The 27,599-nt window shown below is 37.9% G+C and overlaps 1 protein-coding gene across 4 annotated transcripts in view; it reads left to right on the top strand.

Moving 5' to 3' along the window:
* Positions 1 to 25,606, top strand: part of st3gal3 (ST3 beta-galactoside alpha-2,3-sialyltransferase 3) — a 378,440-nt gene extending 352,834 nt beyond the window's left edge. For 2 of the 4 annotated variants that reach the window (XM_033028810.1, XM_033028812.1), the window contains one exon: positions 23,526 to 25,606. In XM_033028810.1, coding sequence (XP_032884701.1) covers positions 23,526 to 23,615 — 90 coding nt within the window. In that variant the 3' untranslated portion in view covers positions 23,616 to 25,606. The remainder of the gene's footprint in view (positions 1 to 23,525) is intronic. The other 2 variants (XM_033028811.1, XM_033028809.1) reach the window with 1 other exon arrangement.
* The last annotated feature ends 1,993 nt before the right edge of the window (positions 25,607 to 27,599 follow it).

Below are 27,599 nucleotides of genomic sequence, written 5' to 3'. Positions count from 1 at the left end.
GGATTCTTCTCCATTTATTTAATCTACTGGAGTTTACAAATCTTTATAAAAGCCTGAAATTCTTCCCTGATTGCCAGACCAAGAGAGATAATTGAATTGAGACATAAATCTGTCCCTACATTATTCTACTTATTCTAGTTCAATATATAGTTCCATTTCTGACATCCATAGTATTTTGGTAATTGGTGTGTACCTATTCTTTTAACCTTCAATCTTAAATACTTATCCATAACCTCTTTAATGGGGTTCATCAAAATAACGTTAAAATGTTTGCGAGACACAGGAAACTACAAATGTTGGTTCACAAAAGAGACACAACTGGTTGTGGAATAAATCAGCGGGTCAGACATCTCTGGAGAATATGGATAGGTGATGTTTTGGGACTCTACTTCAAACTGTTTAACATGTTTGAATTTCCATTTTAAGTAGCTACAGTTTCGGTTGTTGATTGATTTTTTACAAATCTGGTAACATTAACATTTTATATACCTTCTTAATGTGCAGTGATTAAATTAAATTATTACATAATTATTGCAGAAAATATGTTTCTTTCTACACTTTAATCCATAGACAGCCATGGATGGTCAACTGTTTTCTCACTCAGCTCTCAGTGCTTCACAATTCTTGATTTTAATCCATTTGTAATTTATCACCTCACAAATAATTCCTACAAATTATTTGATATGGTGTTTTTGGCCTAATCAGCTAAGACTTTGAAGAAAATGTGTTGAGTATGTGGGAGTGCTTTCACCACTACCAATTAAATTATCTGGTTTGCACACAACTGTAAAGCAAATTACTTGCCTGTTGTTTAAATTAACCCTGCAGTGGATAAATAGAAATGCCATTTGTAACTGAATAAATGTAGTATTTAGACATACATCAAGACAATATCTGGATTCTCTCCCCATTTAGCAAATACGCCTTTATTCCTCCCACCAAAATGAATGACTCCACACTTTGCGACACCATATTCCATCTGCCACTTCTCTGCACACTCTCCCGACCTGTCCAAGTCCTTCTGCAGAGTCCCTGCTTTCTCAACACTCCCTGCCCTTCCACCTATTTTCGTATCATCCGCAAACTTGGCCACAAAGTCTTCAATCCCCTCGTTCAAATCATTAATATACAAGGTAAAGGGTAGCGACCGGAGCACCGACCCCTGCGGAACTCCGCTAGTCACCAACAGCCAACCAGAAAAAGCTTGCTATCCTTTATTGCCACTATTTGTCTTCTACCATCCAGCCAATCTGGTATCCTTGCTAAGTTCTGCCCTTTGATACTGCGGGCTCTCACCTTCCTTAGCAGCCTCACGTGTGGCACCTTATCAAATGCTTTCTGAAAATCTATGTAAACAACTTCTACTGACTCTCCTTTGTCTGTCCTGCTATTTACTTCTTCAAAGAATTCCAACAAATTTGTTAAGCAAGACCTCCCCTTCACAAAGACATGCTGACTTTGGCCTATTTTATCGTGAACTTCTACGTACTCCGTAAGCTCATCCTTTGTAATGGCCTCTAAAATCTTACCAACCATTGGTCAGACTAACCGGCCTATAGTTCCCACCATTCTGCTTTAATATTGGCAATTTTCCAATCATCTGGGACCTTTCCTGTCTCTAGTGATTCTTGAAATATCACTGTCAATACCTCCACAATCTCCACCTCTTTCAGAACCCTAGTGTGCAGTCCATCTGGTCCAGGTGACTTATCCACCTTCAGTCATTTCAGCTTCCTAAGCACCTTCTCCCTAATAATAGCCACTCCACTAACTTCCACCCCCTGACTCTCTTGAATTTCAGGCACATTGCTGGAGTCTTCCACTGTGAAGACTGATTCAAAAAAGTTATTCAACTCCTCTGCCATTTCTTTACTCCCTGTTATCACTTCTCCTGCATCATTCTCCAACGGTCCAACTTCCATTCTTAACTCTTTCTTTCTCTTATATAATTATATAAAGAAACTCTTGCTGTCCTCCTCTGTATTATTGTCTAGCTTACCTTCGTATTTCATAATTTCTCTCCGTATTGCCTTTTTAGTCACCTTCAATTGTTCTTTAAAAGTTTCCCAATCCTGTGGCTTCCCACTAATCTTTGCTATGTTATACACCTTCTCTTTTAGTTTTATATACTGTCCTTGACTTCCCTTATCAGCCACGGTCAACTCGTTCTCCCCCTAGAATCTTTCTCTTTGGAATTAAAAGATCCTGATTATTCCCAGAAATTCCTGCCATTGCTGTTCCACTGTCATCCCTGCTAGGGTCCTTTTCCAGTCAACTTTGGCCAGCTCCTCCCTCATGCCTCTATAATCCCCTTTGCTCAGCTGCAATAACGATGTTAAAGTAATCACATATATTACCTTGTATTAGTAAGTGCATTATTTGCATTCAACGTAATTATAAATATTTCATTTTACTTTCCTACATACAAGATTTTAATTTATTGTAAAGCAAAAAGAACACAGTTGCTGTGACGGGTTAACCCAGAGTCAAGCCTTTCACCCTAAACGGTTCAATGTATTGCCCAGATTCTGGGATTATCTCGTTTATCCTAAAGTAACGCAACAAAATCCTATCAGCTGATGAAGCCTTTACTAATCTATAAAACTGGACTTATTCCAAACTCACGAGGAATTTTATGTTAATAGTAAACCATGAGCCTAATGCTCGCACACAGACGGCAGACTGTTGTTTAGTAGGAGCTGGAAGGAGTCCAAGTTACCTGGCTGTTCAATGAATAATGTTACCTGAAACCTCACGTCATATCAAACCCTTTCTCTTAAACACGTGTTCTAGTTGTATTTTAATACGAAGGCACAAAAACCACCTGGCATCTGAAATTAATTATTAATACAATTTTAATTGTTTTCTCTTGAGTTGGCAAGATGCTCCTCAAAGCAGAAAGGATATGGTTTCCCCACCGTTAATATTAATGCACTTTGTTAACTGGTCAATCCCATGAGATTGTGCTTGACATGGGTCGGGCTGTAAACATCGATGAACAATTTATATTCCACTTCACTACATGCATTCTTTTGTAAAGAAGAGGTCAATTTCCATTTAGCACCAAAAGTATAACAATATGCCTTATTTTAATGGAAAATTTTGCTATTGTAATATTTATTTTTAATCCATGATTGTTAGCTTATGTAATAGGAGCTTGCATTTATTTTTCCTACTTTAATAAACTTATCTAATTCCCAGTGAGAGGACTCAGAATTTGATTGGAACTTCATTATCTGCAACACGATAAGAGTATTGAGGTCATGGTTGGCTGTGTTTATAATGTAAAATGTTTGTTCAATTGAATCCATCCCTGAGCTGTGAATGCATATGGTGGGAACTTGGGATGAAACATTAAATGGGAAAATGTGGTGCTAAATAAAGTTGCATTATATAGACTCTGTCAGGCTTCCTGTTATAGTTAGAAAGCACAACATAAATCCATTGTGTCGGAAGGAACTGCAGATGCTGGTTCACATCGAAGATAGACACAAATGCTTGAGTAACTCAGGCGACATCTCTGGGGTCTTACAAAGAGTCTTGACTCAAAACGTCATCCATTCCTTTTATCCAGTTACTCCAGCATTTTGTGTCTATCTTCAATATAAATCTATTAATATAACAGTGCTTCTTTTCATCCAAATAACTAGCTTCTTTTCAGAATAATGTGTTGAATCTTCAATTCTGCCAGGGTATTTCGTATTGAGCCAGGTGCATATGCTTACTGTGCCACATATTTATACAGAAAGGGGTTCCAATCTGGAGTAGCTGAATCCAACATTGTTTATGAAGTGAGGTTGTTTTGCCAGGCAGCACAAGGGGGAGCTGTGAACTCTATTGAACCGAAAGTCGAAATGCCTGCTCTTGTCATGACATATAACATGCCAGTAACTCACGTATAGCTTCAATGTTTTTTTTCAACCATGCACCCATAACTTGCATCATGTGAATGAACTTGATCCCTTTTCATTGGCACATCAAGATCTCTCCTTCCCTATAGCACAAATACAGACAAATTTAGTTTCCATTCTATTATGAAATCAGAAATTTATGAAAACCAAGGATCTTCAACTTGGGATAAAGATTGCATATCAGGTGATGTAACAAATCAACTTGATGTAACAAGCTGACTTTTGGTGAAAATGGAATACTAATACAAGTGGTTGTAATGCAAATATGTGATGGTTGGAAATTAAAATGGTTTGCATTCATGGAACATTTTATTGGAACCTTTAAACAACTTTTATATAAAAATTGGTTATCTTACAAAAGGCATTGAAAATAGATACAGGAATTGCCACGTAGCTCTTCGTCCCACTATTCAACACTATCCACTAAAGATTCTCTATACTTTCATTCTAAGTATCATACTTGAGACTTGAAGGTACCAATAGAATACAACTAACTGAGCCATCCCAACATCTGTTTCAGCATGAATTACCTCACATTTATCCACATTAAACTGCATCTGCCATGCGTCTGCCCACTCACCCAACCTGTTCAAGTCACCCTGCATTCTCATAGCATCCTCCTCACAGTTCACACTGCCACCCAGCTTTGTGGCATCTGCAAATTTGCTAAGGTTACCTGGAATTCCTTCATCTAAATCATTGATGTATATTGTAAATAGCTGTGGAGTCTTGCGGTACCCCACTAGTCACTGCCTGCCATTCTGGAAGGGACCTGTTAATCCCTACTCTTTGTTTCCTGTCTGCCAAACAATTTTCTATCCATGTCAGCACTCTACCCCCAATACCATGTGCCCTAATTCTGCCCACTAATCTCCTATGTGGGACCTTATCAAATGCTTTCTGAAAGTTGAGGTATTCTACATCCACTGGCTCTCCCTCTCCCTTGTCCATTTTCCTAGTTGTATCCTCAAAAAATTCCAGAAGATTAGTCAAGCCTGATTTCCCCTTCGTAAACTGACACATGAGTTGATTCTGGAGGTAGACAAAAATGCTGAGGAAACTCAGCGGGTGAGGCAGCATCTATGGAGCGAAGGAAATAGGCGACGTTTCGGATTGAGACCCTTCTTCGGGCCTGAGTTAATTTCATTCAGCTCCCCCCAGATTCGACTATTTATTTTTACAGAAGCGGCAATTTAGCATGGCCAATTAACTTACCGACCCACATATCTTTGATTTGTGGGAGAAAATTGGGGCACCAGGAGGAAACCTACAGTCATAGGGAGAACATGCAAGCTCACACATAACACTGATGGCTGAATCTAGGTCTCTGGAGCTGCGAGGTAGCAGTTCTACTAGCTATGCCACTCTGCCACCTTAATTTATTTTATCACTTAAACAAATAACCAGCGCTTTAATTTTTTTTTTCTTTACTATTTTCTCCCAATTATTTTAGACTCTCTTCTTGGCAATAAACTTTCTTTAGTTACAAAGAGAAGCAGATCTCTTAGTCAGCTGCAGTGAGCCTTTAGAATGTAAATGCAAAAACAGAATGACGCGTTAACTCTGCCATTTTTACTATTTACTGTGAAGAATGTCGTAGAATGACAGGTGACTCCTTTTACCAATACAAGAAACCAAATGCTGAGTCTGTAGTTGGCCCTATGAGTTGTGCAATTTTAATAAGAACTTTATCGGGACAACTTATACTGGATACTTTTTAATTTAATTAGCGTGATCCATCAAGTTACCTTATATAGTTATTAATAATACTGTATTCTTGCTACAATTGTGGTGCATAAACCTATTTTCTCATTGCCTAAAACCAGATAAAGTGCAAATAAATATTGTTGCTGTTGGCTATTTACAAATAAAGTTTCTTGGAAGAGAAACTGCCTGCTAAGTCTGATAATATAATGTGTAATATCTCCCCAAAAGAATTACTCCTAGTTTTGCACAGTTAATGATATAGAAATATTATTTAAAAATCTTCAGTTATTGATGAGTTAAATACCAATGTCTAAAAGATCCAAAACCGATGGACTACAACCACTTGAAAGGGTTAGAAGTTTCATAGTTTTCTTTCTTTGAACGGCTTACATGACTGTAATCTTAAATCAAAGACTGTAACATAAAAACAAAACAAACTTGTATGATGAGCCTCTCTAGCCCAATAAAGCAAACAGGTGCTTAGAGAATGCTAAATTGTCATTCTTTTTAGTTTCAACTCTCGCTTTGAAACTCTTTGATGTACCTCATTCAGATGGTATATATGTTACTGTGACTATCACTCTTAGCCTCCCTGAAGGTTAGAAACTGCAAAGCTGTAACTGTACACTATGAGCTGTGGTTTTACTTATCCTCATTTAGTCAATCACTTAAGACCACATCAAAGAAAATAAATATATTTTTATTTATCTAACTGATAATTATTTAACAGAAAAGTACAGTTGTTTTAAGAAGCGAATTATTCAAGAATTCCAAAAATATTGGTCATTTTCTGGGTCAAATAAATAAATATTTCCCATGAGATTCTTTGGAGTAATATTTTTAAGATAGAAAGTCTGGATAGCTTGTCCCAAGGTCTGTGTAAACAGTTTTAATATAGTCTCGTGCTGGAGTGAAGTCTAAACTAAAGCAAGGTTATTGCTACCAATATATTTTTCTTTTCTTGAGTGTGAGGCTGAGCCATTGCTCCATTAGGTTTTGTAAGGAATGCTGGGCTAAAGATTCAGACATGTAAGAAATGGGGATGGTGACTATATTATATTTTTATATAGAAATGTGATTGGTGATTTTTTATTGAAAGCAATTGGCTGTTATTGTTTGCATTTTAGTTACAGATTGTGATCGGTGATGAAAATATGAAAGGAAGGTTGCCAGCTATGTTTTGGGTGTGATATATGGTTGATGAGATTATTCATTGTAAAGCCAAAAGTTAGAAAATCAATCATTAAGAAATTTAAAAGAAACAAAAGTGTTTTTTAAACAAGAGGATTTAAGATATAAAGCACAAACCTATACACAAATAAATATCTGTCAATTGCAACAAGGAGAAACCTATTCTGAAGGAATATAATCTTTTTTATTTTGAAAGACAGTGTTGCTGGCAGAGCAAATTTTGTTGCTGCTGTCTTTTGGTGTCAGGTTTGGCATCAGCATATTGAATATTCTCCCTCAAGCAGAGTTAAAAATGATCTCTCTGATCAAGCACTAGAGTTGCAAGAATTCCAGTATCATTTGAAGATCCTCATTTAACCCCTTCTTTGAAATCTGTTTTCTTGACCAATATAATATCACATTCAAAAATACAGTTGAAAATGCAACATAAGAAATTATCTCAATCAAAACATTACAAGCAACCGTGGATTTTATTTTTGTACAATAAGTAGGATATGTAGAAATACGTTAAGAACAGTTTTCCGTGTTGACTAAGTTTTCCATGAGGCAGCATCTATGGAGTTATTTGTGCAGTTCATTGTCTGAGCATTAGGTGATTCTTCGGCAACATCTGCACAACTATCCTACCTTGTATTTGTACTTCTGTGTTGTTTATCAGATGTTCCTGCACAAATTATAGCTTCTGTCAATATTGCATGTTTGTTATTATGTTAATACTCTCAAACAGGAACTCACTATTGCTATCTCTTACTACTCCGCAACCCTTCTCCCTATTTATGCATTTGATCAATCCTTTGTATTCCCAAACCAAACCATCAGAAGACACAATTATGCCTAAATTAGATAAGAATAATGAACACATAGGAATGCTAATTCCATGCTTTAACTTTTAATCAGCTGGTAGCACCCTATAAATAACTTTGTATTGGTTTATTATTGTCACGTGAAGAGAAGTACAGTGAATTGATTTTGTTTGTGTTTTATCCAATTAAAGCAGATCATACTATGTACAGTCCCCTCCATAATGTTTATTTATTTGCCTCTGTACTCCACAATTTGAGATTTGTAATAGAAATACATTTTGGTTTTATCTTGTAGAAATCACGGCTGTGTTATACATAGTCCTCCTATTTCAGGGCACCATAATGTTTGGGATACGGCTTCACAGGTGTTTGTAATTGCTCAGGTGTGTTTAAATGCCTCCTTAATACAGATATAAAATAACTCTCAGCACCTAATCTTTCCTAGAGTCTTACCATCACCTTTGGACAATTTTAATACTGTTTATCAACATGAGGACCAAAGTTGTGCTAATGAAAGTCAACAAAGCCATTATGAGACTGAGAAACAAGAAACAAGAATGTTAGAGACATCAGCAATATCTTAGGCTTACCAAAATCAACTGTTTGGAACATCATTAAGAAGAAAGAGAGCACTGGTGAGCTTACTAATCACAAAGGGACTGGCAGGCCAAGGAAGACCGCCACAGCTGATGACAGAAGAATTCTCTCTATAATAAAGAAAAATCCCCAAACACCTGTCCGACAGTTCAGAAACACTTTTCAGGAGTCGGGTGTGGATTTGTCAATGTCCACTGTCCGCAGAAGACTTCATGAACATAAATACAGAGGCTACACTGCAAGATGCAAACCACTGGTTAGCCGCAAAAATAAGATGGCCAGGTTACAGTTTGCCAAGAAGTACTTAAAAGAGCAGACTTCAAGCAGTCATTGCATGCAAAGAAATGCAACAAAATACTAAACATGACTACTTTCATTTACATGACATTGCTGTGTCCCAAACATTATGGTGCCCTGAAATGGGGGGCCATGTATAAACACAGCTGTAATTTCTACAAGGTGAAACCAAAATGTATAAGAATGGCCTTTATTAAGATGTGACAATGTGTACTTTAACCACATGTGATTTTTTTCTATTACAAATCTCAAATTGTGGAGTCCAGAGGCAAATAAATAAATGATGGTTCTTTGTCCCAAACATTATGGAGAGCACTGTATGTGTACAATCAAGTGGTACACAAGTACGATAGGTAGTGCAAAGTGAAAAATACCAGAGTGCAGAATATAGTTTTATAGCATTGCAGTATAAATTACAGAAAAAAAGTCCAGCAACCAGAATAAAGGCAGGTAGGAGATTGGGATTATCCACTAACATATCGGAGGACCGTTCAGTAGTCTGATAACAGAGGGAAGAAACTGTTCCTGATTGGTACATGCTTTCAAACTTTTGTATCTTCTGCATGCCGGGAGAGAGAAGATGGAATGAACAAGAGAAAAAGGACCATGATTTTGTTGGTTGCTTTCCCGAGGCTGTGTGATGAAGTCTATGGTCGGGAGACTGAACTGTGTGATTGTCCGGGCTACATCACAACTCCGCAATCTCTTGCATTATTGGGCAAAGCTGTTCCAAAACCAAGCTGTGAACTAATCCAAAAGTATTCTCTACAGTGAATCTAGAAGTTTGTAAAAGATGTTGGAGACAAGCCAAACTTCCTCAGTCGCCTGTTGTACGTGTTTGGCAGTAGTTTCAGTGTGGTTGATAGAGGACAGATTATTGATGATTTTTATGCCAAGGAGCTCGAAGATTTCAACCATTTCCACTTTGGCACCATGGATGCTGATTAGGGCATGTACTCCACATCGCTTCCAGAAGTCAATAACTAACTCCGTGGTCTTGCTGACATTGAGGTTGCTGTCTTGATGCAATGTTACTAAGCTCTTTATATCCTTCTGTTGCATCATTAGTCTAGGTCACGTCTTCTACAGTGGTGTCATGCACAGATTTAGAGCAGAATTTGGCCACACAGTCATGAGTGTACAAGGAATTTTGTAAGAGGCTGAAAACTTAATGTTGCAGTGTGTTGGGAATTGCTGTGGAGGATGTTTTGTCACCTCTCCTCACTGATTGTGGTCTCTTGGTCAGAAAGTCAAGGATCTAGCGGCAGAGGGTAGTGCTGTATCCTAAAAAATAAAAAATAAAAGCAAAATATATTGGCTATATTTTTCAATCTTTGTTTTCAGAGTGTGGGTTGCATGGTCACCTTTTTGTGCACCATAGTTTATGTCCTTTTTCTTGAGACAGTAAACTCTTAACAATGATGCACTTATGATTGTGCTAATTGGAAAAAAATATTCAAAATCATAAGCTAAAAAGTATAAGAATCATTTGTAATAATTCTAAGAATAAGTATAAGATCATGGTTTTAATTAATTTGAAACACCTTGAAAGCACGTTTATAAGAAAAGGTATAAATAAAAGCAGTACTGCAAGTGTAAATATTTCAAACAATATAACCTAATTTATTCTTACCTTTTTATTTACATCCATAAAATCTCCATTGAAATGAATGGACTCATGGTTTTCACACCAGGTCTATCTTGCAACAGGATTCAATGGCAATGGGCCAGCATATTCAACCATTGGATTGTGGTTACATTATGCATCACAAATACATTTTTGACTCTATGCTTTCCCACTTAAAATCAGGAGTTTGTTTTGCTTTAATTGCACTACTCTTGCTTTAGATTATTGTGGGTTGTCGCCCTGCTCTCTGGGTGTGACCATGTATTCTGCACTTCAGTGTAATATTAAGGGGGGTGTTGAATTTTTGGAGATATCATCTTTTGACTGACCTGCTTAACTTGAGGACTAGTTGCTCTCTATTGTGTGGTTGTAGGTATGGATACTATCTGAAGAGCATAAATTTGTGTCCTTCTATGCATCAAGGCCAACGATGAGCACTATTTGTTCACTGCTGATCTGAAAACTTAGACCATTACGTTTTGACTTTCTTTTATGCTAGATAGATAGATGGAAAGAACCAGAGTTTGGCAAACACTTTGTATCATCTCCAGGATAAATCACTTAAGAAGTTGAATAACTCTTGCAAAGGGCAGACACACTTTATATACAGAAATATCCCAGAAGAGCACATGCAAAATTCATATTATTACTATTAGTGGGCACACCGGCTGTCAAAACAGTTCTGATTTGAATAATTCTTTATTGACTGTCAAGCACTTCAGGATATCCTGAGGTCACGCAAGGCACTAATACATGTGTGTTATTTCTTTTTATTTCTCTTTTCTTGCTTGCTTTCCTTCGCTATAATAATATTGCCGGTCAGATGGGTTTCAATTTGGAGCCCCAGATGTTGTTTGAAAAGTTAATTTAGACACCCTCTCATAATTATTTAAAAGTGATGGATTTTTACTGTAATAATCTGCTTCCTTTACTATCCTAAATATCAGAAAAATATGAGATGAGGACTAATGGAACCACGGAATCTGGTAATCTGAGTTTTGGCTTTTGCACTGGTATCATATGACTGGAGCAATGAATGAAATCTCTCATCTCTCTGACATCTGTGGCTCGAGAAATGCACACAAGGGATGAAATTTAATAAGAATTAAAAATTGTACAGGACCCATATCCCAACAAACCGCAAGCTATTTGAATTAAACTGAGATCCATATCTTCAATGCCCGTCAAGACAGTTCTATATTTCTCTCAATTTTAAATGGCTTCATTATTTACTTTAAATTTTATTACCGTTTATTACTTTGGTTACAATGTTGTTACTCCTAATTAATTTTGGTTCCTAATATTTCCTGATAGAAGTGTACAGAATTTATGAGAGGCATAGATAGGGTAGACAGTTGGACCCTTTTTCTGCAAGGTGGAAATGTCAAGGACGAGAGGGTATAACTTTAAGGTGTGAGGCGTTAAAGTGATGTGTGGGGTTGGTTTATTACTTGGAGAGCAGTAGTGACTGGAACACGCTGCCAAAGGTGATGATGGGGGCAAATACCATAGTGGCATTTAAGAGGCTTTTAGATAAGTAGATGGATATGCGGGAAATGGACGGATATGGATCGTGTGCAGGCAGATACGATACGATACGATACGATACGATACAATTTATTTGTTATTTGGACCCCTTGAGGTCCAAACGAAATGACGTTTCGTTTGGACCTCAAGATTGGCAGCATGTTCGGCATGGACATTATGGGCCAAAGGGCCTGTTCCTGTACTGTTTTGTTCTATGTTGTCTGCATGTATTAAACTCGAAACATTTTAGAGTCATTTATCATGCAAATGAATTTATACATATGATTTCTTAGGATAGCTTTTAAAGTACTGAATGGGAATGAGAAGAGGAGTTAAAATGGTTAGCAACCGGGAGATCAACCAGCGCAAGTGTTCGGCTAAACGGTCGCTGAGTCTAGGCTTGGTCTCATCGATGTACAGGAGGCCGCATCAGAAACACTGGATGCTGTTGATGAGGTTAGAGGAGGTGCATGTGAACCTCTATCTCAAATAGAAGGACTGCTGAGGACCCTGGATGGAGGTGACGGAGGGGATACAGGGACAAGAGTTACATCTCCTGTGGCTGCAGAGGAAAGTATCAGTGAGGGGGTTTGGGTGGGAAGGAATGAGTGAACCAAGAAGCTGTGGAGGGAGTGGTACCTGTGGAAAGTGGTGGAGATGGGAAGATGTGACTGGTGGGATCGCATTTGAGGTGATGGAAATGCCGGAGAATGATGTGTTGGATGCGGAGACTGGTGGCGTGAAAGGTAAGACCAGGGGCACTCTATTATTGTTTTATCTGCAGGAGGGGGTGCAAGAGCAGACATACAGGATAGAGAAGACGTATGTGAGTATAGGGGAAACCCCGTTTACTAAAGAAAGGGAACATCTTGGATATCCTAGATGCGTCATCTTGGGAGCAGATGCAGCATCGACGGACAAATTGATATAGCAACTTTGCAAGAGGCGGTGGGAGAAAGTGTTGTCCAAATAACTGTGGGAGTTGGTAGGTTTACGGTAGGCATCAGCCCTTAGTATTGGTGTTATAAACACCAAACACAAAAACTGTTCAAACAATCAGCCTTCATATGCTGGAAGAAATTGTTTCTAGATAAAAAGAGGCCATCAAAATCTTTCTGAAAATATTATTCGGTGCTATACCACTTCTCTAAAATGAGTGGAATTGGATACTTGAATGTTGCACTCAATATTTATGTTACATTGTTGAAGGAATGCAATGTAGGATGAATGTTTATAAACTTGAAGATGAGAGGGATTAAAGATAAGGGGGATTTTGGAAATACTGGTTAGTCAATATAACGTGTACTTCACAAATTAATCTATACAATGAATGTTATATAATCTTTAGATGAATCTATAGAATATTGATTTTAATATAACTTTTATAATTCATACTTTATTTGCAGTTTTTTTGTGGAGGGTTATGGCATTAAATTGAAATGCAGGTGTATCTTAAATGAATTTAGCAAATTAAAGGTAAGTGAATGAATGCAGGATCAAAATATCTTTGAGCCATTGGGAAAGTTCAAAAGGCATTTTGATCTATTCATAGTCTTTGAAGAACTAAAGTATGGGAGGCACCATGGTGTGGGGAGGGGTGCACATCACTTCTGATACAGTCTGAACTGTCCAACCTTCAATTATTTTTTATCTTAATTTTGCAAAAGGTTTTCCATGATATTTTTTGCTCTGTCTTTATTAAAGTTCTGCAATATGCAACAATAGTTTATCCGAGGAAAGGATCTTCTGTTAACTGGAGATATGAAATAAAGGTTGAAAATTGTGGAAATACACAGCTCTACATTCAACTTTCTTTAAAGAGAAGACTGGGAAATAAAGGGAAGGAGAGTGAACATTTATCTCCTTCTGCAAACAAACTGGAGGTTTAATAGGATGTAAAACTTTCAAGTATGAGGTGATGGAAGAATATAAATTATATTATTTTGCATTAAAATGTAGCAGAATCTTTTACAGATATCTTCTAGTTGAATGGTTGTTTTAAAAAAAAAATGTGTTATTTGAATAAGAAATGTGGTGTCTTGGCATTAGGTCTTCATTCTCTGTTCTACATGTCCTCATTTTTTAAATTAAATTATGCTCCAATTGAAAATTAAGTATAAATGCAAGTTGACTGTAATGTGCAGAATTGTCTGTCACAGTTTATGACACAAAGGAGGCCATTCAGGTCATTTTGTCCCTTTAAAACGATTGAGTTCCAGATCCCTCACCAGTCCTTAGGGTGAAATAATTATATCTCAACTTCATTCCAATCCAACAGGTTGACTGAAATGAATGCCCTCTAGATATCAACCTCTCTCTGTTAATACCTATGCAATTGCATATACAGTGCCCACCATAATGTTTGGGACAAAGACCCATCATTTATTTATTTGCTCTGTACTCTGCAATTTGAGATTTGTAACAGAAAAAAAATCACATGTGGTTAAAGTGCACATTGCCAGATTTGAATAAAGGCCATTTTTATACATTTTGGTTTCACCATGTAGAAATTACAGCAGTGTTTATACATAGTCCCCTCATTTCAGGGCACCATAATGTTGGGGATACAGCAATGTCATGTAAACAAAAGTAGTCATGTTTAGTACTTTTGTTGCATATCCTTTGCACGCAATGACTGCTTGAAATCTGCGATTCATGGACACCACCAGTTGCTGGGTATCTTCTCTGGCCAGGCCTGTATTGCAGCCATCTTTAGCTTATGCTTGTTTTGGGTGCTAATCCCCTTCAGTTTTCTCTTCAGCATATAAAAGGCATGCTCAATTGGGTTCAGATCAGGTGATTGACTTGGCCACTCAAGAAATTACCATTTTTTAGCCGGAACATTTCTAAATTGAATTATTTTTGCCATTTTAGCGGCCATTCAATTGGTATCTTTCCATTGCCGAGGATTTTAATCTTTCCTATTGCCTGCGTTCACACGTGAGGCATGGTGTTATCACGTGAATCTCATAACTTACAAATTATTTTATTTGGAAAATAACCTTCACCTTTGTCACAAAAAAATATTTAGTTTTCAATTTTCTTTCCAAGGGTTCAAGGTCAGTTTTTTGTCACATCCTCCTATCTATGTGTATACATGCTCAAACTCCCATCCCCATGCCTTGTTCAGTGAATATTCAGCATGGATGAATTGGAGAAAAGACATCAGGATGTCACACAAGTGTCTTGTCCTTCTCTGATTGTCACACCTCCCAGCATGGTCTGCCGAGTTTATCCTTTAGGTGGTTCCTTGGGGGCTCAAGGATGACTTGTTTTCTGTGGATACTGAGGCAAATATGGCACACTCATCAACTGCTAATGGGGCAGGAGATACAGGTAGTTGGGAAGGTTGTGGGTTAGACTTTAGAAATACAGCACAGAAACGATGCAAGCTGTGATCTTGATAGTTGGGTCCACAACAAATTCTGCCTCAGTTGTAAGGCTACTTCATCATCGAATACATTTGTCTTTTTCATTGCAATACGCCACTTCAGTTCCAGCTTTCTTTCCAGTGCAGTGGTGCTAATCGACAGGATAAACTCTAGTTTGGTAAAATCATTGATCATTTTACTACTGAATGAGTGATGAGGAGAGGTCTCATCTTTTTTTAAATCCCTGTCGTAGTATAGGAAGGCTAATTTTATAATCTATACAACCATTCTGGCTCACAACTGCTTCTTGTGACTTTTCTAATCTTGTGTCTCATTTCCACACATAGCAATTCTGAAAGCAAAACTGTGATGTACTCAGGCAATATTACAATGACAGGCAGCTTTTGCAATTACAATAATACCTGTCACAAGGTGATACCATGGCCAAAGTACAAAAATCATTCTGTGATTTTAATTGTTGAATATGCCTTCCTTCAAGGAACTACCATTTACCATCTTTACTCTTAGCCTATCCTCTCATCCATATCCCCACTTCAGCAAAGACCATACAAAGGGTCATGTAGCCCTTCATTCAGGAGTTAGCTTGCTTACATGCTTGAGTGACATTCCTCCTCATACAGAAATTAGCCTGTAATATATCCCTGTTTGGAGTATAGAATTTCCTGGTAATCCTCAGCAAATTCTTATCAGTAAACTCGTCACACTTGTTAATCCTTTCTTATGAACAACACCAAGCATCACTGAGGGCTACATTAATGACATGTAAAAAAAATGTATTAGGACAACCACACAGTTAAAGACCGATACTCGGTACTTTATTTTAAAAAGGGCACCAGACAATTATTTTATTCTGCAATCTTATAAGCGGTTCAAGCTATTGGCACATAATGAGACAAGCTAGATCCAAGAAATAAAACAAAAGTTACTTTTGGAAGCTGTATCTCAATGAGCTGTTTGCGATTTGAGTATTTGTTACTGCTCTAGATTCCACAAAGCATATAAAACAACCGTAAATCCCAAAGGTTGAACCAATAAGCCACCCACTATATATATATTTTTTATCTGCAGCATATTGCTATATATCTTAAAATGTCCCAGATGCAATGGAAATGTTACTTTTTAATTTATGTGCACTTTATCCCTGACCATGAAGAGTAAACCTGGAACTTGACCCAATTACACAGCAAAGAATTTTGCCCCATTATACAAATAACAACTTGCTCTATATAATTAGGGGGGGGGGGGGGTAAATCTAGCAATGTAAAATAACTCCATAAAGTCTCACACACTCGTACACTGCTGAATAAATTGGAACCTCATGTCCTGTCCACCAAATTCTCAGACCAGCACTTCAAGTGGAAATAATCAATAGGTCTTGAGAAGCTCACGTATAATTCACTGAAAATTTTATGAATCCAAGTTTTGGTTCATACAATATGACCTCAATGTAACTTCAAATTCTCCACTATTACAAATTGCAGTAAATATCCAGAAAAGTTCAACTCAGTTGAAAGTAAGCTATAGATCTCTTGATTCATGTAGAACGGATTTGATTAGCAGAGGGCAATATTTGTTTCTGAACTGCGTGTCACATTTCTGATATCCTGTAAAATTCTGAAAGTTACTTAATGTACTAGGTAAGCTGAGCCTAACATGCTTACATTTTATTATTTAAATATTCTTATGGAAAGTAAACATCTTTAACAACTCTTTTATTGTAAACTACCTTGCAGTGTAATGTAGAGGTATTCAATTAAAATGCCACTTCTTCATATGACTACATTTTCTGTAGACACATTATGTTGTAGGTAGATGATACTCTTGCTACAGTTTCTAAGATTTGGGGTTCCACACGTACACGTTAATGGCATATTCACCCTGTTGAGTGAACGTTTCCATATCAGTTTTCCACAGTCACACAATGCAATGTTCCATTGTGAAACCTTTGTTAGTGTGGGCTCACGTTGCAGTAAAATCCCCTTTAAGTGCATCGCTACTGCATCAATTTAAAAGAGATTTGTCCTGCTTTGTCCATTCAGGTATAGCTTCAAGAACTCTTTGTCAAGAACTCTTTGATGGGTGGGAAAGGAAACAAAGGTCTTGCAAATGTATTAGTGTAACAAAGAAAAGTGAGGAGGAGATAAAAGGAACAGATTTTTGGATCAACCATAAGTGAGAGTAACATCTGGGAAAGATTCAGAGTACATTGTATTTTTGATAAAGTGGCACAAATGTCAAATAATCATAAGCGGGCGAATATAATACAATCATTGAGGTTATGGTAAAGATGGAGGCCATTCAGTCCATCAGGCCCATATCAGCTGTAAAATAACTTTTTAGGATAATGTCACTTCCTAATTCTTTGTCTGTGGCCCCATAGTTTGCAGAATCTCTGGAGTATACAAATCACTTCAGTCTAGACAAATTTGAGTGGGAAAAACAAGAAAATTTGGTTATTTAATGTAATAAGCCAGTGGAACTGCTGCGCTCCAGAATTATTTTTTCAAAAGCATTTGCTTCTTAACTTACTGAGAACTATAATCAACAGTTTCCTGCTTGACAGAATTGGTGCCAGGCATTCCTCAAACTTCTCAGGTGAAAAGAGATTTGCAAGTACACCTGAAGAGGACTGCAGGTGGCAGGTGCAGAGATTTTAAACTGCAATCATTATCTTTGTTGAATTAATGGGGCAAGGGAGCAGAAGTATAGTATTCTATCCAGGACCCCCAATTTTAGCAAAAATGTGTATACATAAAGGGCCTGTCCCACTTAGGCAATTTATTAGGCGACTACAGGAGACAATGCGGTCGCCACATGTTCGCCGGTGGTTGCAGGGGGGGTCACCTGCATGGTCATGAGTAGTCTCCTCAGTTTCGCAACAAGTCATAACGTCGTTCTGGTTTCAACATATTGAAAAATTAGCAGCAACATTAGTTTTGACCCCATGGATCTTAGTTTGTATTCTCATGACATAGGTGCGGTGGTAGTAGGTCATCAGGATGACGTAGGTTGTCGCCAGGTGATGTAGGTTATCGCCGGTGCTGACCGCGGTGAATTCCATTGGCGACTACCTATGTCAACCGCCGATTGAATTGTCTTCAGTTGTCGCCGACATGGTCGTAGCTTGTCGCATGTGAACGTACGTTGACTTTGGTTGTCGTAGGTTGATGCCTGTGTGGTCGTAAGTGGACGTCCTAATGGGTCGCCGGTAGCTTGCCGTACGTGATGTCAACTAGGTGGTAGGTTGTTGTAGACATTGTCGTAGGGGGGGCCCAGTCGCCGGCTTTTCGGCGATCTGCTACAACTATGACAATCGCCGACAGTCACCTAAAAAATCGCCTAAGTGGGACAGGCCCTTAATAAACATTTAGATTCATAGTGAGCTGGTCAGAACTACAGCTCGCAAGCCTGTTTCTGAAAGCCAATTCTAATCTGTGCAAAAACAACTTTCATGCAGTGCCTCTTTACATAACGGAAATATCCTAAGACATTTAAATGAAAAAATATTTGTGGCAATCTACACAACAAAAAAAGAGCAGTTGACCAATCATAGAGATTTGGGAAAGGCGGAAAGTGAAGCAGAGGCACAGAGGGGTTTAAGGAAGAAATTCCAAAGCTTAGCAACTCAGTAGCACACGGCATGACTGTCAGTTGTGAAGCAATTGCTGGAGAGGCTGGAAGTGGATCAGTACAGATATATTGGATGGAAGTAGAAGGTGCTGCCAGGGGTGGTGGTGGAAGCAGATGCAAAGGTGATGTTGAAGAAGATTTTAGGTAGGCACATGGATATACATTACAGGGAAAAGAGGGATATGGATCAAGTGCAGGTAGAGATTAATTTAACTTGACATCATGTTTGGCGCGGGCTTTAGGGGCCTGTTCCTGTGCTCATACTGTTCCTGTGATATACTGTTCTACTTGAAGGAGCCTGTAGAGATACAGAGGGCTAAAACAGTGGGGAGATTGGAAAGCAGAATGAATCTCCGAGAGAAATTAAAGACTTCAGAAAAATTACCTCTATAAATCCCAACATTTTTCAAGAGATGTAAAGATGATCTATTTACAATTTTTTGCTGAACATCCTTTTATCTTTCCTCCGTGAATGACAACATCCAGCATCCCCACCTCTCCCTGCAGTACAACCTTTATGTATCACTGAATATTTGATGCTGGAAGAATATGATCACTCCTGTTCAAGGATTTATGCTGGGATTATGCCCTTGAACAGATCGCTTGCTTAACAGGCAGGGGTGAAAGACTCGGCTAAAAGTAGAAACATAGAAAATAAGTGTAGGAGTGGGTCATTCGAGTCAGCACCGCCATTCAATATGAACATGGCTGATCATCCTAAATCAGTACCCCGTTCCTGCCTTCTCTCCATATCCCTTGATTCCGTTAGACCTTAGAGCTATATCTAACTCTCTTGAAAACATCCAGTGAACTGACCTCCACTGCATTCTATGGCAGAGAATGCCACAGATTCACAACTCTCTGGGTAAAAATGTTTTTCCTCATCTCAGACTTAAATGCCCTACCTCTTATTCTTAAACTGTGACCCCTGGTTCTGGACTCTCCCAACACCGGGGCCATTTTTCCTGCATCTCGCCTGTCCAATCGCTTAAGAATTGTATATGTTTCTATAAGAATTCCTCTCATCCTTCTATACTCTGGTGAATATATGCCCATGCTTTCATCATATGTCAGTCCCTCCATCCCAGAAGTTAACCTTTTGAACTTGCATCAATTCATGAATAATAATAATAATAATATATCTTTTATTGTCATTGCACGTCAGTGAACATAAATCCATCCTCAAATTAGGAGATCAAAACTGCACACATTAGTCCAGGTGTGGTCTCACCAGGGCCCTGTGCAACTGCAGTTGGACCTCCTTGCTCCTATACTCAATTCCTCTCCCTATAAAAGGCCAACATGCCATTTGCTTTCTTCATTGCCTGCTGTACCTGCGTGTATACTTTCAGTGACTGTACAAGGACACCCAGGTCTCGTTGCACCTCCCCTTTTCCTAATCTCGCACCATCCAGATAATAATCTGCCTTCTTGTTCTTGCCACCAAAGTGGATAACCTCACATTTATCCGCATTATACTGCATCTGTCATGCATCTGCCAACTCAAGCTATCCAAGTCACCCTGCAACCTCAGCATCCTCCTTGCAGCTCACTCTGCTACCCAGTTTTGTGTCATCCGCAAACTTGGAGATGTTACGTTTAATTCCTTTGTCTAAATCGTTAATATATATTGTAAATAACTTGTACAGTAATTAAATCATCAGAGACTGAATAAAGGTCTTGGAAGTACTAGAAACAGTATTACAGTAATAAAATTACTTGTATTTTACTTACGGCGCAATGGGCTAAGTGTTCGGCTGGCGACCGGAAGGTAGCCGGTTCGAATCCCGCTTGGAGTGCATACTGTCGTTGTGTCCTTGGGCAAGACACTTCACCCACCTTTGCCTGTGTGTGAATGTGTGTGAGTGATTGGTGGTGGTCGGAGGGGCCGTAGGCGCAGATTGGCAGCCACGCTTCCGTCAGTCTGCCCCAGGGCAGCTGTGGCTACAGAAGTAGCTTACCACCACCGAGTGTGACTGAGGAGTGAATGAATAATGCGATGTAAAGCGCCTTGAGTATTAGAAAGGCGCTATATAAATCCCATCCATTATTATTATTATTATTTTTTATTAGCTACTTACAATATGCTAAAAATCAATGTGTTCCTGGAATAAGGTCAAAAGGACTTTGGGGGGAAAAAATGTGGTGTTCAAGGTCAAGACTAAAGAGTGATTTAAGTATGTTCTTCCTAATTAAATATCACATCTGCAACCACGTATCATGTTCCGATATTGGCTCAGGCACAGGGCATAGATTACTGACTTGCATTGCCTTGTAATTACTGTGTCAAGTCCCAGTAGAGTGGCGTTTCTATGCTCAACTGATAAAATCCAGTGGATTCATTTTATATCATGCAAGTAACATCATTTCAGGTTTTACCTTTGAATAAGTTATGGGGAACGAAAGTAGAATGAGAACCAAACCAGAGGTTCCAATTATCCCACACATATTAATACATTGAATGAATAAAAAGCTTATGACCGCAGCAGAAATTTCTGGGGTTCTACTTCTTTCAACTGATGGAGTATCTGGATAAGTCATTTGAAAGATGGTGCTGGTCATTGAAGTAAACTTTACATTCTATGCTGATTGTAATTTGTTTAAAAGCAGACTATTTAACATTGCAAGACGATTAACTCATTCTCCATTGCCCCAAATTGACCTCAGTGGAAATCAGAAGCCCATTCTTCCAGGCCTATGTGACCCTGGAGGTGTTTGGTGGAACTCTGAGCACTGCCAGGAACTTAGATTATATAATGTTATGTCATGGATGAGCCAGAATGAGCCCCATCCTCAAAACTCCCTGATGGTCTTTGAAAATCATTGCACCAAATCACTGGTCTTTGTTGGCTGGTTTAAAAATAAAATTGTTTAATCAATTTTAAAAAGAAAGAACTAACAACTAAGAACATTTTAAAAATCTCATATTTTGCTTGTGCAGCAGTGGTATGAATTGGTTTCTCGAACATCAAGTAACCCCGCATTCCCTTTCTTCATCCCTCCCCCACCCGAGTCACACCAGGTACTCATTCTCACTTTTAAAACAGCTTCCTTTATCATTGTTACTTTTTTGCATATCTTTTATACATTTGTTCTCTACATCACTGTCTACATCTCTCATTTCCCTTTCTCGACTAGTCTAAAGAAGGGTCTTGACCCGAAACGTCATCCATTCCTTTTCTCCAGAGATGCTGCCTGTCCCACAGAGCATTTTGTGCCTATCTTTGGTTTAAACCAGCTTCTGCAATTCCTTCCTACAGACTTGCAATAACGTTAAGTGGGCACACTATTAGTTTGGAATCTGAATGGGTGGTCAAGCAGCAAAGATGGTGGGAGAGCCAGAGAGCATATTTAATTTGAGCAGTTCCATGTTTCATGCAGCCCTGAATTAAATTTCAGACTCTTGAAGTTCCACCCAAGTCAGTGGTAATGTATATACAATATTGTGTGAATGTATTGTACCCTGCCTCTTAAAATGAATGGAATAAATTTTAGACAAGGTAAAAGTTTGCTGATGCTACAACACAAAATGTTTAGTACAGGTACTACCAACCAGGGATATATTCTGGTTGGATTTTGCAGCTCTGATTTAAAGTTGAGAAGCTGACAATCTATCAGGTGGATTTTATAATGATTATCATGGGAGTTTTTAAAATCGGGAAGTTTCTAGTCCACCAGTTTTTCACCTGGAATTGGGAGTCTTTATTATTATAATAAATATGTTTTAAAGATATTTTGTTTAGAGGGGCATATAATATACTAGCTTTTTATGTTACAGATTAGTTGCACAATGCAAGGGTATTATCAAGGGAAACCCAGGGCACGGGATCAACGGCTTAACTTATTTCTTGCTTAATAGAATATGTCTCGAGCTTTCCGTACTCCCAGATGGCTGTGGATAAGTACCTCAAAAGTCCCACATGCCAAGAGATTTTTTTTTGACTGAGTGTGCTGTGCTTCTAGAGTTGGTTTCAAAATACTGAAATAAGATTGAGAAAGGAAAAAAAAATGTAATTATGATATTTGATGATCCATATCAAAAAACTAACAATCATCACAAATTGCATGTACATCTGTCTATATGTCTCTTACCTTTAGATCTACCATAAATTGGTGTTATCTAACCCAATGTTTCTTTGTGGGTTGTGGCTCCTGCTGCAAAGCACTTTAGGGTGTTACACTACAATATCATTATTGTCCAAGTGCAAATTGTTTTGGAGTTTCCATTGAAACTAACTTGAAATGTTCTTAGAAAGTTTCTGGAAATTCAATTTCATTACACTGTAAGTATATAACTCAAAAGTATTTAGGTTATCTGAAAAGTCCATAATAAAGATGCAATGATTTGAAATTATATTCCACATTAGAATACACACAGTGCTGTAGTAACTCATGGATAGGTGACATTTTGAATCAGGACCCTTCTTCAAACTGATCCAATTTTTCCACGACAGTTCCTGATGTTTCTACATTTTAATGCCAAACAGGATAATTATAGTAAAAACTATGTTAACTTTACCTGGAAACAGTTCATCGACTGACTGAGGGAGAGATAGATCAGCCATGATTGAATGGTGGAGTAGACTTGATGGGCCGATTGGCCTAATTCTATTCCTGTCCCTTATGTTCTGCAGTTTCCATTTTATAATTATTATATTCAATAAAAGATTAATTGAGCTATTGGATAAAGATGCAAATACTAGAAAACTTTGGCACCAACTTAATCGGTTGGATTCTGGAATGATAACTGTGTTTATCAGAATTTGACAAAACTGCAAGAAGCATGGTCAAAGTACTGGTTACCTCAATTGAAATTAACTGTTGATATATAATTTATTTTCAGTCTTGGACTCATAATATTGGAAAAGAAAAAGAATTCCTTAGGAAATTGGTGAAAGGACAAGTGATCACAGATTTGACAGCTGGGATCTGAGACGACGTTATTTCAATCCCAAAATGAAATTGGGGAAGAAAAGGCAAGCATAAAGAAGAACGTCCTGTGGACTCTGCAGAAATTCAGCTGAGTATGAGGATAAAGCTATACCAAACTACAGGGGAGTCTGCACATCTCTAAATAAAACCTGTCATTTTGCAACAACACTATATTGAGGACGGGGGGGGGGGGGGGGGGGGGACGGGGCTGGATTTTGTATAGATACAATTTATTGCTCCACCTAAGTGTGCAATGACAAAAGTAAAGAAACTGATAATCGTGCCATAATTACCTCTGGAGAAAGAAATGCAACAGGATTGTTGAGATATTTCTCTTTTTATAGCTTGAATGTAAAGATTTTCAGAAGTTACGTAGACAAACACTTTTACATTGTGTTAAGTTTTAATTTAATATTTCCTCTCATCTGCCCAAAACCCATGAGACTGATGGTTCCGTCCCAGACTGTCGATTAATTGCTGCTATTCATTTTTGGAGGTAGAGGATTTTTTTTTTTTTTTTTTTAAAAAGGACTTTTATCTGGACGAAATATTTGTCAGTGCAGAACAGATGCTGTGAAAGCGCTTAAGTATGATCAGCCTTTCAATTTCAAGAGCAGAAGATAGTGTATTACGAGTAAAACTTTGCTGTGTCAGTGCTGTTATCACTAGCGTGTGCAATGATCGGAAGACAGTAGTCCCACGTGTGGCTTTAATAACTGGACCCATAAACTTGAAACATAATCAAACCTTCAGCAAGTGCACAATCTGCTTGGAAAGCATTTTTTTGGTGGAACAAGCAGATCATGTTAGAACAAAAAGTCAGAGACAACTGTTCCACGTGCTTGCCTTGTGCCACAGTATTATCGATTTTAATTGTGTTGCTGGTTCTTGTTATGCCATCATCAAAAACCACCATTCAGAAGTTTGAAAGAGTACATCTCGCATAGCTGGACCTACGTTTAATACAGGAAGAGCAAGCAAACTAAATGAGATGGTGTTATCTCACTACCAATCAACAAACATTGACCAGCATCACCTTCAGCTCATTTATAGCAGAAAATAACAGTTTTTATTTTTCTCAAAGACTTGTACTTTTAAAATGCTTTTTTTTTTCTTATCGTTAATTGAATGAATCACAGTAATGTGGAGTAGAAATGGCGAATAGAAATCATAGTTTGCTCTGGTACTAATATGACAAATGTTTTAGAAATATTCTGTTAAACACATTAAAGGTTCATGTTTCCAGCTTGTTGATTTGCCTTGCCAGGTTTGACATGTAATTGATACTCGCTCACATGGGATTTGAATGGAAATTAACTTGGATAGCAGTTTACAATAACTAGTTTGGAAGAGCTCACACTCCATTTGAAAGACATACATGTTGCTTGAACCCACTGCACTCCATTATCCAATTTGTTTTTGTTGCACATAAATGTACCTTCTCGGCAGGTGTCAGACTTCTGCTTTCCCCCATTTTTCTATTATACAGAAAAATGGTATGGTGATTATGAAACAGAATGCACTGAAGGATGCTATTAATGATAGATGCATTAAAGTGTTTGTCAGCCATGAGATTCAAATACTATTCTTGAACATTAGTCATCCTGCACCAAATTTACTCCAGTTTATTTAAATAGGTGATGCTTATTTGGTCAAATTGAAAATAAAACCACCAACAAAATGAAATGTAATTAATTCACTATTGTAGCTATTCCAAATGCTAACTCTTACCTTTCATTACTACTCATTGTCACCAAGGTATTTCAAAATGATTTGGAAGATATTTTTGCCCACATTGTGCTAATTTTCACAATGCCCACTCTTCCATCAGTCCACACAAACATACCTGTCTGGGTGAATTCATTCTGGATTTGTTAAGGAATGTGTGTAACATTTAGATGGCTTTATTATTGTATTGATTCAATGTGATTATATTGCTGCGTCACAATTATGGAAGATTCAACCTTCTTCAGGAACCACGATTTAAAAAAATAAATAAATGAGTGACCTACAGAATAATGCAAGGCCTAAAGTGGAAACAAATATTTCGACAAAAAACCTCTAATCCAGAACAAATCCAACAGAGTAACACAATTTTGTGGAGTAAGTGTATTCTAAAAATGTAAACATTTTCAAAGATTGTCACTCAGAAATTGGCACGCTGGCATATTTCCAGGTTATTATTCTCTCTATTGTTTACCGCAAGTAAATCCTTTGTTGTGTGAACTCACCTTTTTCAGCGGTTGCATGCCATTCTCGTATCTGTTTAGCAAATTTCACATGAATTTGAAGAGCTCTTGAAATTTTGAAAGTGTATGAAAATTGAGTTAAACAGCTCTGAGTTTTGTGATCACTTCGTACCTTACACTGATAATGTAATCTGCAAACACACAGAACTGTCTTGAGTGTGGCAATATGTTGGTGATTATTGTTGTTAAGATATTAAGTTATCAGAACACAAACAGCTGAAGAGCGCAATGTCATTTGATTTTATTTTTCAAAATTTGTGTCTTTATTTTCTGTATTTTGAAACGTATAGCATCAAGCTTTAATATTTATTTCAACAGTTTTTTTCAAAATCTCATATTTGCATATAAAACATTTGTCATTCTGGGGTTATAGCCATTACTAAATTATTCAACCACCAGAAATGAAACCGTAAAGTGCCACTGCATTAAGATGGAAATAGTGCCCTCCATGATATTTGGGACAAAGACCCATCATTTATTTACTTGCCTCTGTACTCCACAATTTGAGATTTGTAATAGGGAAAAAAAAGAAGAAAAAAAAAAAACCAATCACATGTGGTTAAAGTGCACATTGTCAGATTTTAATAAAGGCCATTAGAATACATTTTGATTTCACCATGTAGAAATTACAGCAGTGTTTATACATAGTCCATCTATTTTGGGGCACCATAATGTTTGGGACACAGCAATGTCATGTTCAGTATTTTGTTGCATATCCTTTGCATGCAATGACTGCTTGAAGTCTGCGATTCATGGACATTGCCAGTTGCTGGGTATCTTCTCTGGTGATGCTCTGCCATGCCTGTATTGCAGCCATCTTTAGCTTATGCTTGTTTTGGGGGCTAGTCCCCTTCAGTTTTCTCTTCAGCATATAAAAGTCATGCTCAATTGTGTTCAGATCGGGTGATTGACTTGGGCACTCAAGAATTTGCAATTTTTTAGCTTTGAAAAACTCCTTTGATACTTTAACAGTATGTTTGGGATCATTGTCTTGCTGTAGAATGAACCACCGGCCAATGTGTTTTGAGGCATTTGTTTGAACTCGAGCAGATAGGATGTGTCGATACACTTCAGAATTCATTATTCTACTACCATCAGCAGTTGTATCATCAATGAAGATAAGTGAGCCAGTACCTTCAGCAGCCATACATGCCCAGGCCATAACAACCCCACCGCAATGTTTTACAGATTAGGTTGTTTGCTTTGGATCTTGTGCAGTTCCTTCTCTCCTCCATACTTTGCTCTTGCCATCACTCTGATATGGTAATCTTTGTCTCATCTGTCCATAAGACCATTTTTCAGAACTGTGGTTGCTCTTTTAAATAATTCTTGGTAAGCTGTAACCTGGCCATCCTATTTTTGCAGCTAATCAGTGGTTTGCATCATGCAGTGTAGCCTCTGTATTTATGTTCATGAAGTCTTCTGCGGACAGTGGTCATTGACAAATCCACACCCGACTCCTGAAAACTGTTTCTGATCTGTCGGGCAGGTGTTAAGGGATTTTTCTTTATTATAGAGAGAATTGTTATCAGCTGTGGAGGTCTTCCTTGGCCTGCCAGTCCCTTTGCGATTAGTAAGCTCACCAATGCTCTCTTTTTAATGATGTTTCGCTGATGTCTCTAAAAGTTTTATTTTTGTTTCTCAGTCTCATAATGGCTTCTTTGACTTTCATTGGCACAACTATGGTCCTCATGTTGATAAACCACAATTTTTTTTATTACAAATCTCAAATGGTG

The sequence above is a fragment of the Amblyraja radiata genome, chromosome 10 (assembly GCF_010909765.2).
Source record: "Amblyraja radiata isolate CabotCenter1 chromosome 10, sAmbRad1.1.pri, whole genome shotgun sequence".
In the NCBI taxonomy this organism is placed as follows: domain Eukaryota; kingdom Metazoa; phylum Chordata; class Chondrichthyes; order Rajiformes; family Rajidae; genus Amblyraja; species Amblyraja radiata.
Note: the sequence above shows the minus strand (reverse complement) of the source record. Positions and strands in the feature narration are given on the sequence as shown.